The sequence below is a fragment of the Cervus canadensis genome, chromosome 4 (assembly GCF_019320065.1).
Source record: "Cervus canadensis isolate Bull #8, Minnesota chromosome 4, ASM1932006v1, whole genome shotgun sequence".
NCBI classification, from domain to species: Eukaryota; Metazoa; Chordata; class Mammalia; order Artiodactyla; family Cervidae; genus Cervus; species Cervus canadensis.
The window spans coordinates 57,741,255-57,753,807 of NC_057389.1; the positions used below are offsets into that span (position 1 = coordinate 57,741,255).

At 54.8% G+C, this 12,553-nt stretch overlaps 1 protein-coding gene across 1 annotated transcript in view; it reads right to left on the bottom strand.

Annotated features, from left to right (window-relative positions):
* PSD2 (pleckstrin and Sec7 domain containing 2) overlaps window positions 1–12,553 on the bottom strand; it is a 115,654-nt gene that overhangs the window by 33,917 nt on the left and 69,184 nt on the right. The window contains exon 4 of the mRNA XM_043465326.1: window positions 2,997–3,420. Within this exon, the coding sequence (XP_043321261.1) occupies window positions 2,997–3,370 (374 nt within the window). The 5' untranslated portion in view covers window positions 3,371–3,420. The remainder of the gene's footprint in view (window positions 1–2,996; window positions 3,421–12,553) is intronic.

The following is a 12,553-nucleotide window of genomic DNA, read 5'->3' on the forward strand; positions in this document are numbered from 1 at the left end:
ATTTTGCTGTCCCCACAGCCTGGGTGGTTCTTAGCGTGGCTGCCCAGGCCTTGCTTTAATGTCACCTCCTCAGAGAGACTGAGGGAGGCAGGCCCAGACCACCCACCACAGTGGCCCCTCACTAATGTCTATCCTCAGGGTGCCCCTTTATCTCCTCCTAGCCCCTCTCAGCCTGTAGCCTTCTGTTTACTCCCCTATTGACACCTGTTTCCCCCACCACACACAAGGCCAGGGAGCACCCAGCACACAGGAGATCCTCTAAGCCTTCCCGAATGACGCGCTGGGTGAATGAGCAGATGCCTATCAGCCTGGAGGCCCACTCCGCTGCCTAAGCCCTGCCCTGTGCTGCCCCCCAGAGAGGCCCTTGTACCAGTGGTTCCTTCTGCTCAGAGCACCCTTCTCTCAGCAGCCTGCCTTCCGCATCCCTTTCTCATCCTGACTGCCCTATTTATAACTGGGACCTGTTCCCTCCCCCAACCCCTCTTTCTTACTTTTTTCCAAGGCACTTGCCCCTTTCCAACATACTATGTAATTATCTATTATTTTTATGATTTACTATCTGTCTCCTCACTAGACCATAAGCTCCATGAAAGTAGGAGTTTTTGTATATTCTGTTCACTGATGTATCCCCAGAACCTAAAATAAAGCAACACACATAGATGAAGCGAGGCCTCTTACCCACTGGGGAGATGCGCAAGTAAGCAGGGAAGTCAGGCGAGGAAGAGGACTAAAAGAGATCAAAATGGAGACAAGGAGAGAGAGAGAGAAAAGAAGAAAAATAAGAGAGACAAGAATGAGGCAGAAAAGAGATACAGAGAGCACAGAAAACAGAGACAGAATAAGAGAGACAGAGAGTGACAGATAAAGAGAGACAAAGAGAGAGATAGAAACAGCAAGAGGAAGAAACACAGCAAAAGAAAGAAGCAGGCTGAGCCCAGCCCATTTCAGATAAACTAGGGCCCACCATTTGCAAAGAAGCACACCCTGGTCCCCTGGAGGATCTGGCCATGTCCTGCTTATCCCCCAACCCCTGCGACCTCACAGAGACTGAATCATATTTGGAGGAAGAAGAAGAGGTCCAGCCCCTCGAGGCACTTCTTGGACATGCCCCCCCACCACCACGCCTGAGATTTGATTCCTGCATGCTTCCTGGAGAAATACTGACCTGAGAGTGAAAAGCTGAGACCACAGCCATTACCCACTCCAGTCCCACGGGAGTTGAGAGGGCGGCCTCGTTTAGAAAAGGAAGTAGGGGAAAGTGTCACACTGGGTCACAAGTAGGCTGCCCAGCAGGGGGCTGGGGTGGAAGCTGCCTCTACTGACCTCTGGGAGGATGGGAGGGAAGAGAAGGGCCACTGCCCTGGCCGCCAAAGCAGACACCACAAATCTGCCCAGCAGCTCTCTCTGCCAGGCCCGTACGGGGTCCTAGAACAATAAGACAGACTCCTGCGCTTGGGGGCTCATCCCATGTCAGAACCATGAATGGTTCCCCCACATACCCCACCCTCTCATGCACATGAGCACACTTGTGGGCAGTTTTGATAGGGGCTTGAAGACCATTAGGCCAGTCTCCAGACTCCCATCTGCCCCACCTTCAGCCAGCCTCCAAAACTATACCACCTAAACACAAGCAGCAGCTCCAAGCCCCAGCCCCCTGCCTGCACCTCACGAGGCCCCACACAACACTAGGCCCTGCCCAGGTGGAAAGCCTCATACAGCACACGCAGTACATGCAGGCATCTGACCCTGTCTTGGAGACCTAGACACACTCCAGCTCCATGCATCCACGTGCACACCCAAATGTGCCCCTAATGCACAGGCCAGGCACACCAACAGGTTCACACACTGTCATGCACGCATCAGTACACAGGCCAGGCATACACATGCATGTCCCCCACACACATGCTCACACACCTCCTACACACTTCCTGCCCTGAGCAGGGCCTACAGCAGTGTGTGCATTATAAGTCCCTTCAATCATGTCCGACTCTTTGCAACCCTATGGACCATAGCCCGCCAGGCTCCTCTGTCAATGGAATTCTCAAAGCAAGAATAATGGAGTGGGTTGCCATCCTCTACTCGAAGGGATCTTCCCCACCCAGGGATGGATCAAACCTGTCTCTCTTATGTCTCCTGCATTGGCAGGCTGGTTCTTTACCACTAGTGCCATCAGGGAAGCCCCTGCAGCGGGGCACACTAAACCTTCTATATGCTTTCTTTTCTCAGCTCACCCTGGGGGCTTCTAGACATTCCCCTGAACCATCCCTACCCTCCTTGTTCAACTGGCACCTCTAAGATGCCAAGCCTCTCCACCTGCAGCTGGAGATAATAGAAATGAAGCTGTAACTTAGGAAGTAGGACTTACTCCGATAAGTAGGAGTTCCTCATCGAACTCCCAGATGGCACTCAGGGAGGAGGAGCTGACAGAGATTAATCTACAAAGCCTACTCTCTTTAGATCAGTTGTGGAATTGGGAGATTCTCATCTCCAGGAAGCAGAGGGATGGGCCAGATGACCTCCCACATCGAGGCATTTTGGAACTCTGATGCCCAGCCTGGGATGGAGGGAGTGTGGCCCTCCAGCTCTACATAGAAAAAGCCCATGGTGGAAGGCGGGGTGAGGAAGGGATGGGCTGGGAGTTTGGGATGACAGATGTAAATCATTATATATAGAATGGACAAACAACAACATCCTATTGTATAGCACAGAGAGCTATAGTCAATATCTGTAATAAGCAATAATGGAAAAGAAAAAGAAAAGAAAAAAGTTTTTAAAAAAAGAAACAGCCCCTGGTGATTAGGGGCACTGAGAGTGGGGACACAACAGGCATGTTGGCCTTTGAAATATCTCTTATAGCTCTATCCTCCCAAAAGAGGGACATCAAATTCCCACTTCATGTATGAGGAAAAGAAGAACCAGAAAGGCTAAGTGGCAAGGCCCAGGCCATGCAGCACTGGAGCAAATGTGGTGACCCCCATTCTGAGACTCCCGCTTACCCCAGTGGAGGATCCTCAGCGTCTGGACAGAGGCTCCTGGAGGCATTGTCCCCCTCGGCCAGCCCACCAGCCCTCCAGGGCCTGGGCTCTGTAGAGTCTTCCAGAATGTTTGAGTCTGGCCCCAGGGCTAGGCCATTGGTGAGGGAGAGGCCAAGGCTGAGGCCATGGAGGGCCATCTCCAGGCCTTTTGTATGCCCCTCGGTGCCTGCCAGGGTGCCCCTCATTGCATGCCCTGGGCTGGTGTGGCTACTGTTCAGGTCCTCACTGGACGCCATTCCATTCTGGACCCCAGGTTCCTCCTCAGGTTCCAGGCTGGGGTCCCAGGTGGCACCATCTTCCCCAGGCAGTGCAGACAGAAGCATATCCTCATCCATGGCAGCCACTGCTTCTCCCCCTGCTGGCTGCTCAAGGGACTCCTTTAGACCTGGCAGCAGATGGAGAGAGAAGGGGGTGGATCAGAAAGAACAGGTGCTGGGCGTTCAATGCCCAGTAGAACCAGCACCAGGCAGCCTGCCTGAGAACAAAGAGGTGGACCCAGATGATCTTCCCAGGACCTCTCAGCTAGAGTCTTGGAGGAGTCTGAGTCTCACTGCCTTGCTCAGGCCAGCCCCACTCACCTCTCCCCTGACCCCCAGCCACCACTGTGCTCCAGCCCTACCTTCCCTGTTACTTCTTATGTATCTCTGCTGTGTCCTTCAGAATTCACCACAACCTCTAAGGAAAATCTGGGCTGGGCGGGACTAGGGAAAGGTCCAAGACTCCCCCAAGACCACTTCATTTTCTGCTGGTGAGTGAGGGAACAAAACCCAAGGTCGACAGCAGGCAGCCACTTTGCCTCTTTCCATGTTCCCTCACCCTGGCTCCAAGAGCCAGAGAAGTGGTGCATGGAGAGCTCTGGATTAGGGTCTGCCTTTACAGTGAGAGTTAAGAAAGGAGGCAAGGACGTCAATCAGAGCAGAGGCCACCCCAGAGAAACCAAAGTGAGGCCGGGAGGAGGCTATCCTGAGGCGCAGAACGAGGTGCTGTCCAGGGTGCTGAGCAGGGGCGGCGCCACCCGGGAGTCTCAACGGAGAGCCGGGCTTCCTCCACCCCGCAGCGCCCAACGCTCTGGGTGTGTGAGAGGGAAGTGGCGCGGGGACGGAGGGAGCTGGTTCCCTTCGACACCTGGCCCCCAGAGCTCACCCAGCCTTGAAGAGGGACTCGTGAGGAGGCTGCCATGGGGCCCTCCAGGGGAGCCCAACTCACTGTGTGACCTCGTGAGGGTTCAGGTTGGGACTCCTCACTGCTCCCCCCAGGCCAAGACCCCCTTCCCTCTGCCTGCTCCGGGTCTATTTCTCCTCTGTAAAACGAGGAGACCCAGTTTACCTGCCACCTCCACCCCATCCCTTTTTAAACACATCAGAACCAGCTCAGTTTCCCAGAGGCTTCCTGCCCAATCTCAGGTGGGAGGGTGGAGTGATGGGCTGTGTGCCTCAGCCCTCTCTGTCTGTGGCCATTTCTGCCCCACCCCACCCCCAGTGACCTCTGCCAGGAAGGACACAGACCAGGCCCTCCCAAGAACTCCCTTCCTCCTCTCTTCGGGCCTCAGCTTCCCCCAGCACCCCCACTCTCCTCTGGAGAAGAGGTGCTGGGGGTTCAGGAAAGGCTGGAGGAGGAGAGTGACTGGTCGGCCTTCTGAGCTGCAGCAGAACAAGCTGTGGGCACAGCGACGGGGATTTAAGGAAGGCCCACACTTCCTACATTCACCTGGTCGTAAGTGTCACCTGGAGGAACTTGTTAAATACAGGCCCTCCCCCAGGCCTCCTGAATCAGAGTCTCCGGAGAATGGGTATAGTGACCTGTTACTCTTATCATACGGCAAATCTGGGAAACACTGTTTTAGACTCCAGGAGAAACTTCCCGCATAGAGATGAGCCTGGAGAGGAAGGTGAGTCTACTCTGGGGGCTCCTGAGCAAATGGAGGGAGGTTTGTCACCACAGGACCACTTAAGGTTCACGTGCTCCTTGGTTTTCAAACATGGAGTAGAAGAGAGCAGGGCTGATACAGGATCTGGGGCCTCAGCCCACCTACCCCTGAGTGTCACCTCCTAGAGTTTTGAAGATTGTATGAGCAAAAGATTTTCACTCTAAAAAAAGAAAACTTCCACAGACTTAAAAAAAAAAAAAAATGTGACAAGCCAGACTCCAGACTATCTGTGCCCTGATCCTAGGACGCTGGGGACCCCAAGGGGCTTGGCACTGAGTGAGGGATTCTTTCTGGTCTGCCCTAAATCCCTTGCTGCAGTTGCTATTTCAATCCATTCCCTCAGGTTGTGTGCTGAGGAGGGAGAACAGGTCATCTCCTCAGCTGAGACTCCTTGCAGGGAGGAAAGCATTTAGAAAGGAAAGAGGAGGGACGGCGAGGTCTATGGGCCTGATGCCTGAGTTCTGGTCCTCTGGTCTGCTTTCTAGCCCACAGGCATGGGTGAGCACTGGATCTGGGGCACAGAGCATCAGCCTAATTCCACCAGGATTCCTCAGGCTCCCATAGCCACACAGGGAGGCTGAGCCCAGCAGGGTGCAGTGCCTCCCCTTTGGCCAGGGCTCTGCCTGAGCTCCCAGTGAAGCCTGACATTTGAGAGCATAAGTGGCTTCCCCTGGTGCTCAGTCTACACCAGCCCCAAAGCCAGGGTTGTGGACAAATCAAGGACCTCTTGGGAGGCCCCAACGTCACCCCCGACTCCCAGCAGCTGCCTCAGGCTGGCTCTAGCCCTACCTGCCCTGCCATGTCCTCCTGCAGCTGACAGCGTGATGGAGGTTCTGCCAACACTGGGCATGGGGCCATGTCCTCAGCTTCTGGGGTGGACAGACAAGGGGCACATTGAGCTCCACTTTGGGCAGGGGCCCAGAGTCCCTGCCTGGGCTAAAGGCCAAATGAGCCCAGAAAGAGCTGAGCCAGGACCCCCCCCCCCCCGCTCTTGCTGGACCCAAGGAGAGGTGCATACAGGGGGGTCTTCCAAGCAGAATGTGAAACGATGCCCCAAATCCTTGCTCTGAATCACCATGTGCCCTGGGACTCATCACTGTCCCATCTGACCTTTATGACCTTTATGAACCCATCTGCAGAAGGGGTACATCACCTCCACTCTCCTTCCCCAGGGCTGGTGGGAGAACTTAAGGTCATGAGTGCTAAGAGGGCTGAGATCCAAGGAAGAACAAACACACTACAGAGGTCAAGGAGAAAGGCAGCTACAGCCTACTCTCTCTACTGCCGCATTTGACATATGGGAAGATTGAGGCATGGAACCAGGAAAGCCTTCGCCTGAGGTCACAGGTTGAGTAGCTGCCTCGAGCCTCAAGAGCAGCCTCTCTCTGCACCCGGATGGGCTGGGAGTACAGGATGAGCCCCCATTTCCCAGACCCTCCATTAGACCCTCCCACGAGATCATGGGCTCAAATCCTCCACCAGAAGCGTCTACCCAAAGCAGTGGCCCTGCCCACTTCCAGCCCTGCCAGCAAGAGCAGGGAATGGGGGGACAGCTGGGCCACAGGGCACCCATGCCAAGGAGATGCCTGCAAATGACAGGCTGGCAGTGGCTACATCCCCTGCCTCCTCCCTCAGCCAGAACCAGGCCCCACTCCAGGCGGTGGCTCTGTGGACTGCCCTTGGGATAACCTTGGGCTGAGCAGCCTCTTTTTCAGCACCAACCAAGATGGGACCCAGGATGGTAATGGAACTCTGGTTGGGCCAGGTCTCAGGTGTTCCTATGACAACCCTAGCCCCCTCCCCACTCCCCCCATGGCAGCTGGAGTGAGTTGTGAAAACACAAATTACATCACACCCCCTCCCTCACTGGTAACCCCATAGGCTCCCAACGCCAATCTGGCCGCCTCAGCATGGCCTAAAAAGGCTCTGCCTGAGCTGGTTCACGGCCCTCAGCCCATCCCCCACCCCAGCAGCCACACTGGCCTTCTTTCTGCTCCCTGAGCTCATTCCCACCTCAGGGCCTTTGCACCAGCTGTACCCTTGGCCTAGAATGCTCCTTCCCTAGATCTTTAAATGACTGCCTCTTCTGTCACTCAGGGCTTAACTCCAATGCTGTCTCTTCAGAGAGGTCCTCCCTGAGTATCTAGCACTCTTTCACATTTCTTCACAGAGCACTGTGTCTGCTAAGCACCACTTAGCAGACCTGAAACTCCATTTTCCATTTGTTTCCTTATTTTCTGCCCATCTCCCTCACTAGCTGGTGAGTTCAGTGAGGGTGGGGACTAGGTCACGTTCACTGCTGTCTCCCCCAGAGCCTAGAACAGGGCCTGGGAAACAGTGGTCACTTTTTAAATATTTGGCAAATGAAAACCTAGAGACTACCATCATCCCCCACTGTAGGCAGAGACTGAGAGAGGTTGAGGACCATGCTCAGGGTCACAAAGGTGGAAAGTGACAAGGCTGGTGTCTGCTTAGAATAATGACATGGGACTGTCAAAGGGATAACTTCATAAAGTGCCTTCCAGGCTGGGACCCAAGCCAGGGAGTGTGGAAAGCTCAAGAAAAGTGCTGGAGGGCCCAACATGTTCTATACGACAGAGGGCAGATGCAAAGGGGCAGGCGCCTGTGCACATGTCTGTGAGCAAGCACACGGTACAACATCTGTGGGCACAAACACACACACACACACACTGAGACACAAAAACACACGGAGGAAGGCAGCAGCCACTCAGAAGGTGGTCCCCCAGTGGGATGTGCGGTGGGATGAGGAGTCCACGGGCCTGTGGTAAGGTCTAGGGAAGTCAGACCTGCATCACTGGGCAGCTGGTGTTGAAACCATTCTGCTCTAGGAGAAGCCAGGGCAGGGAAGGGACGACCCAGTGCTTCAGGCTAGAGCAGGGGGTGGGGAAGACAGGCACCCACAGTGACCACAGCCACACCTGTGGCATCAGGCAGCTGAGTGGATTTGGGAGGAGACTGGGGAGTACAGGCCCTCTTACGAGAAATGAAAGAACATGAGGCAGAGCTAGGATAGGGGACCGGTGATGTGAGTACTACCCAGGACAAGCCAAATCTAAGAGTGGGTGGGATGTACAAGGCAGGGTATATATGGGGACTGGGAGCACAGAAAATCATCCTGGAATGTCAGTGTAGAGGCAACAGTGAGATCACAGCGTCCCAGAGAGCAGGGCTGGGAGCCAGGCACTCAGGTGTTGCCCTTCAGGGTCTAGGGGAGCTTGGGCAAAGGAAACCCTTTTCTGGCCTCATTTCCCTCTGTGCATCAGAGATTCCCAACCATTTCTAAGCCTGAGACCTCCTTGAGCCTCTGACGGAGCTCTGGATCTTGCTCCAGACAGACACAGGGTGCACAACATTTGTCTGTGTTTTGAGAGTCTCATGGACCCCTACAGCCCATCCACAGAAACCGGGCATGAACTCCAGCCTGGACCATCCCCAAGGGCCTTCCACCTCTGACACCATCCACTCAGAGTTTCATGAAGCCTACTTGCAAGAAAAGAAAAAAAAAGCTGGAAAACATTCATTCTCAGCTTTGTTCTCTGCCTCCTGGGAACCCAAGCTGAACACCCCCGGTGGCTCACTGCCCTTCCCCCAAATTTGTGTGACAGTAACTGACTCCCCAGCTCACCCAGATTTCAGCACATAAGCTGGAATCTTCACACACACATGCACACACCAGGACTGTTAAATAAGGTAATCAGTGAAAAGGGCAGGCATGCTTTAAGTGCTCAGAACAGACCTTGGCCAGCTGCACCCCATACCACTCACTGGGCCTGGGCCGGCCCAGCCCTGTGCACTCCGGGCCTCCAAAAGAACCTGCTGAGCTGCTGATAGCACAGGCACCAGGGAGGTGGGGCCCCTGGATCACACAGCTCACTGTGCTTCCCCATAACTTCTGCCAGCCGAGGAGTCTGGAGGCCTGGACCTTGCTGTCACCCCAAAGCTATGAGCATACTCCTAGGCATAGGTCAGCTGGGTGTGTGCTTCCTCCATGATCTACCTGCCCAGGGCAGGATAGGTGTCCAGGATAGGCATGTCTAGCCAGGAGCCTTGAGAACTGCCCTGCCTCCATTCCCCAAAGTGACCCTAATCCCTCTACTCACCTGGTCTTCTCAGCTTGGACCACCTTGTGCAGCAACAAGTGCCTCAGATGGGACAGTCCAGGAGGGTGGGTCAGTGCCCTAACCCTGCAGTCAGACAGACCTAGCTTCAAGTCCCACAAGCTGTGTGACCTCGGGACAGGTGTCCACCTCTCCGAGCCTCAGAACGCTCCTCAGCAACATGGGGGGTGGGGTGCTAACAGCATCCGCCTCTCAAGGTTGCAGTGAAGACAGAGGAGATGCTGTGGGTATGAGGCTCAGCTCAGAGTCGGGCACAAGTGCTCAGGGAGGGGCAGCAGCTACTGCTCTTCCAGAACCATCTCTCAGGTCTGCAGGGAAGCAAGCTGGCTGCCCATGCTGGGGGCGGAATGCACAGGAGAGCAGTCCAGGACACCCAAGGGTCCCAGCAGACATTTGCCCTGGGCAGCCTGTCAGAGCAGGTTCTGAGGCAGCGGCACCAGAGACTCAGCCTGACGGTGAAAGCAGAGGAATGGCTCCTGTGGGGACCAGGAGGGTGGGACAGAGAGGGTGCCCCTCCCTTTCCTGAGGCAGGTGAGGACCCTACAGTCCTGGCCCCAGGCCAGGCTCCCTCCAATCTTTCCAGCTCAAGGCACAAAAGCCACATCGGGTGCAGGGCAAGGGCCAGAGGCCTGGACCTTCCTTAAAAGGCACCCATCCCCTACAGGAGATGTCAATCTGGGATTAACCAGGAGCCCAGCACCACCCAGCTTTCCTCCTCTCAGCCTGGACCCTGGGGAACCAGCTTTGCCTTGAGTCATGGGGGTCTAAAAGGCCTCCTTTCCCATGGTCAGCAAGCAGAGGTTCCTAGGGCTAATGTACATTTGCATCTTACTTTCATGTGCCCCACAGCTTGCTGGGACTTTAGGAGCCCATGGGCCCAGCTCTGCAAAGGTCATTCTTTGACATCCCCCAGCTTACTTCACTCTGCACCCTCCAGCCACTTGGCACCTCCATTTGCTTAGCATTTGCATACATCTGCATGCTGGTTGGAGAGCCCTCAACACTGATGAACTTCACAGCTCCTGCTGTCAAACCCCGAACCGTGTTTATAGGTGGTGACTTCACCCTCAGCCAACTTTCCCTGCAGGGCGAGCCCTCAGTTATGAGGCACAACAGAGGACAAGGCTGCTCTGGTTAAGTTGGCTGCTGCCTGTCTTCCTGGAACTTCAGTTGGCACCTGGGACTCTGCTTCTTGAGCCACGTTTGAGCCATGAGTCTGCAGACTGAGAGTTGAACCCCAAAAGCTACAGCGAACTGACCAAGTCCTCCCAACAAGTCCTGTCTTGGCTAAAAAGCCTGGGTCGGGGCAGACTCCAGGGGCTCAAACTCTGAGCAGCTTCCCATCAGTCTGATTCAGCCAGAAGAGATAACCAAGAAAGGTCATACTCCCTTCTCCCTGCCCAATTTTCACTTACCCCACACCCTCCTGAGCCTCGTGTTGTTCTCTATCTACCCTGCCTCTTCTCTGCCTTCTGCCCTGAGACCTTCCTCCTCACCCTCTCCCAACCTCCTGATTATGTCACGCTACTTAACCCCTCCCTTGCCAAGTCCCCTCTTCCCCTCCTTCCCTCCTCTTCCCCTGTCCTCTCCTGTCTCTGCTTCAGGCTTCACACAGGGTCTGACAAAGGTTGTGGTCTCTTTGGGCCCAGTTGAGGGCAAGCAGCATGTGGTACAAAGCAAGCAAGTGTGAAAGGGTCTGTGCTGGGCCATTGCACGATCGCCTCTCTGTCCCCACCTCTGAAACTGACTCTCCTATTCAGCCATAGCCCACTGATGGGAGACCTGGGGACTGGTAAAAGCCTCACCTCTTGATGGACAGTCCACAAGGTAGGAGAGAAAAACAGGAGTCAGGAATGACACCAGTGTTTTGGAGACTGAGCACCTGGAAGGATGGAGGCATCATTCCTGAGATGGAGAAGACTGGATGGAGCAAGTTTAGGAAGGAAAATCAGGAGGAAAGGAGCTCAGTTTTGGACAAGTTGAGTTTGAGGTGTCCAGCAGACATGGCGGCCAAGAAGCTGAGTGAGCTATTGGAGTTCAGGAGAGAAGTCAAGATTTGGGATACAAATTTGGGAGCTGAGAGCACGTAGGCGGTGTGTAAAGCCACAGGACTGGATGAAGTCAGCTCAAGAGTGAATGCAAACGAGGAAGAGCAGCCACTCAAGGGCAGGCACTCCAATGTTATAATGTGGGAGCGAGAGAGAAGAAGACTGAGGAGCAGCCACGAGGTCAGAGGACAACAGGACAATGGATGTCCTGGAGGCCAAGGAATGCATTTCAGGGAAGAGGGAGAGATTGAAGGTGTCAGATGCTATAGATGAGGACTGAGGCCATTGCATGTAGCAACACGGAGGTCACTGGTGACCTTGAGAAGAGCAGTCAGTGGACAACCTTTCTGGGCCATTTTGCTGTAAAGGGGAGCACAGAGATGCAGGGATAGCTGGCTGAAGAAAACAAGTCATCTTTTAAGACAGGAGAAACAATAACAAGATATCTGCTGACGGAATGATCCAGTCGAGGGGGAACCTATAAAGCAGGAGGGGGCATTTGCTGGAGCAGTGTGGGCCCCCCACATTATAGGCCCCTCTACTCCACAAGGAGACAGGATCTCTTGCACAATAGAGGGTGTCCTAAACCAGGAGCAGGGACCCTTCACCCACAGGGATGAGGAAAGGCAGACCCATGGGTGCAGAGGCCCATGGATAGATGAACACAGCACCGGCAGTCCGAAGACTGCTTCTGCTTTCTCAAAGAAGTAGGAGGCAATGTCCTCTGCTTTGAGGGTGGACTGCAGGAGAGAGGCTAGGGCTGAAGGCAGAACAGAAAGAGTGAACTAGCCACCAGGTAGGGAGTGAGGGGATGGGCCTGGACCCATGTGGGACTGTGCGGCAGTGCTAAGGACCCACTTGAAGTTCATGGATTTGAACTAAAAGTGAGACCAGTCGGGCAGAGGATTTTCTTAGCCCTGTTCAGCAGCACAGAGGATGGAGGGCAGACCAGGAATTGGATTTAACCAGGGTGGGGGCTCTACCAAGCAAGTAGGAAGAAGCAAAATGAAGTAAGGGACTTGGGGGGCCTGCAAGGCAGTGTTCATCCTGACTTTCATAGTGGCAGCTGCCTCTCAGCCAGCCCTGTCCCCCCTCAAAGGCCCACCCCTGCTGGTGCCTGGGAGCCCCACTATCTACCCCCTACTGCGTGCTGTGTGTGGCCTTCCCTCCACCCTCATCCCAAATAAGCTCCTAAGAGGGTGGTCACAGGTGGCCACCAAGACCTGGGGAGCTCTCCACATGCTGTTTCTTTGACCTGGAAAATACCCCAAACCTCACACACTGAAAACAGCATTCTCTACAGCCTCCCCGAGCCATACTGTGACCGCTCCCCCACCAGACACCAGTCTCATCACTCTGCCTCTTAATCTCACCTTACTCCATCCCTTCTCCACACCCCCATCC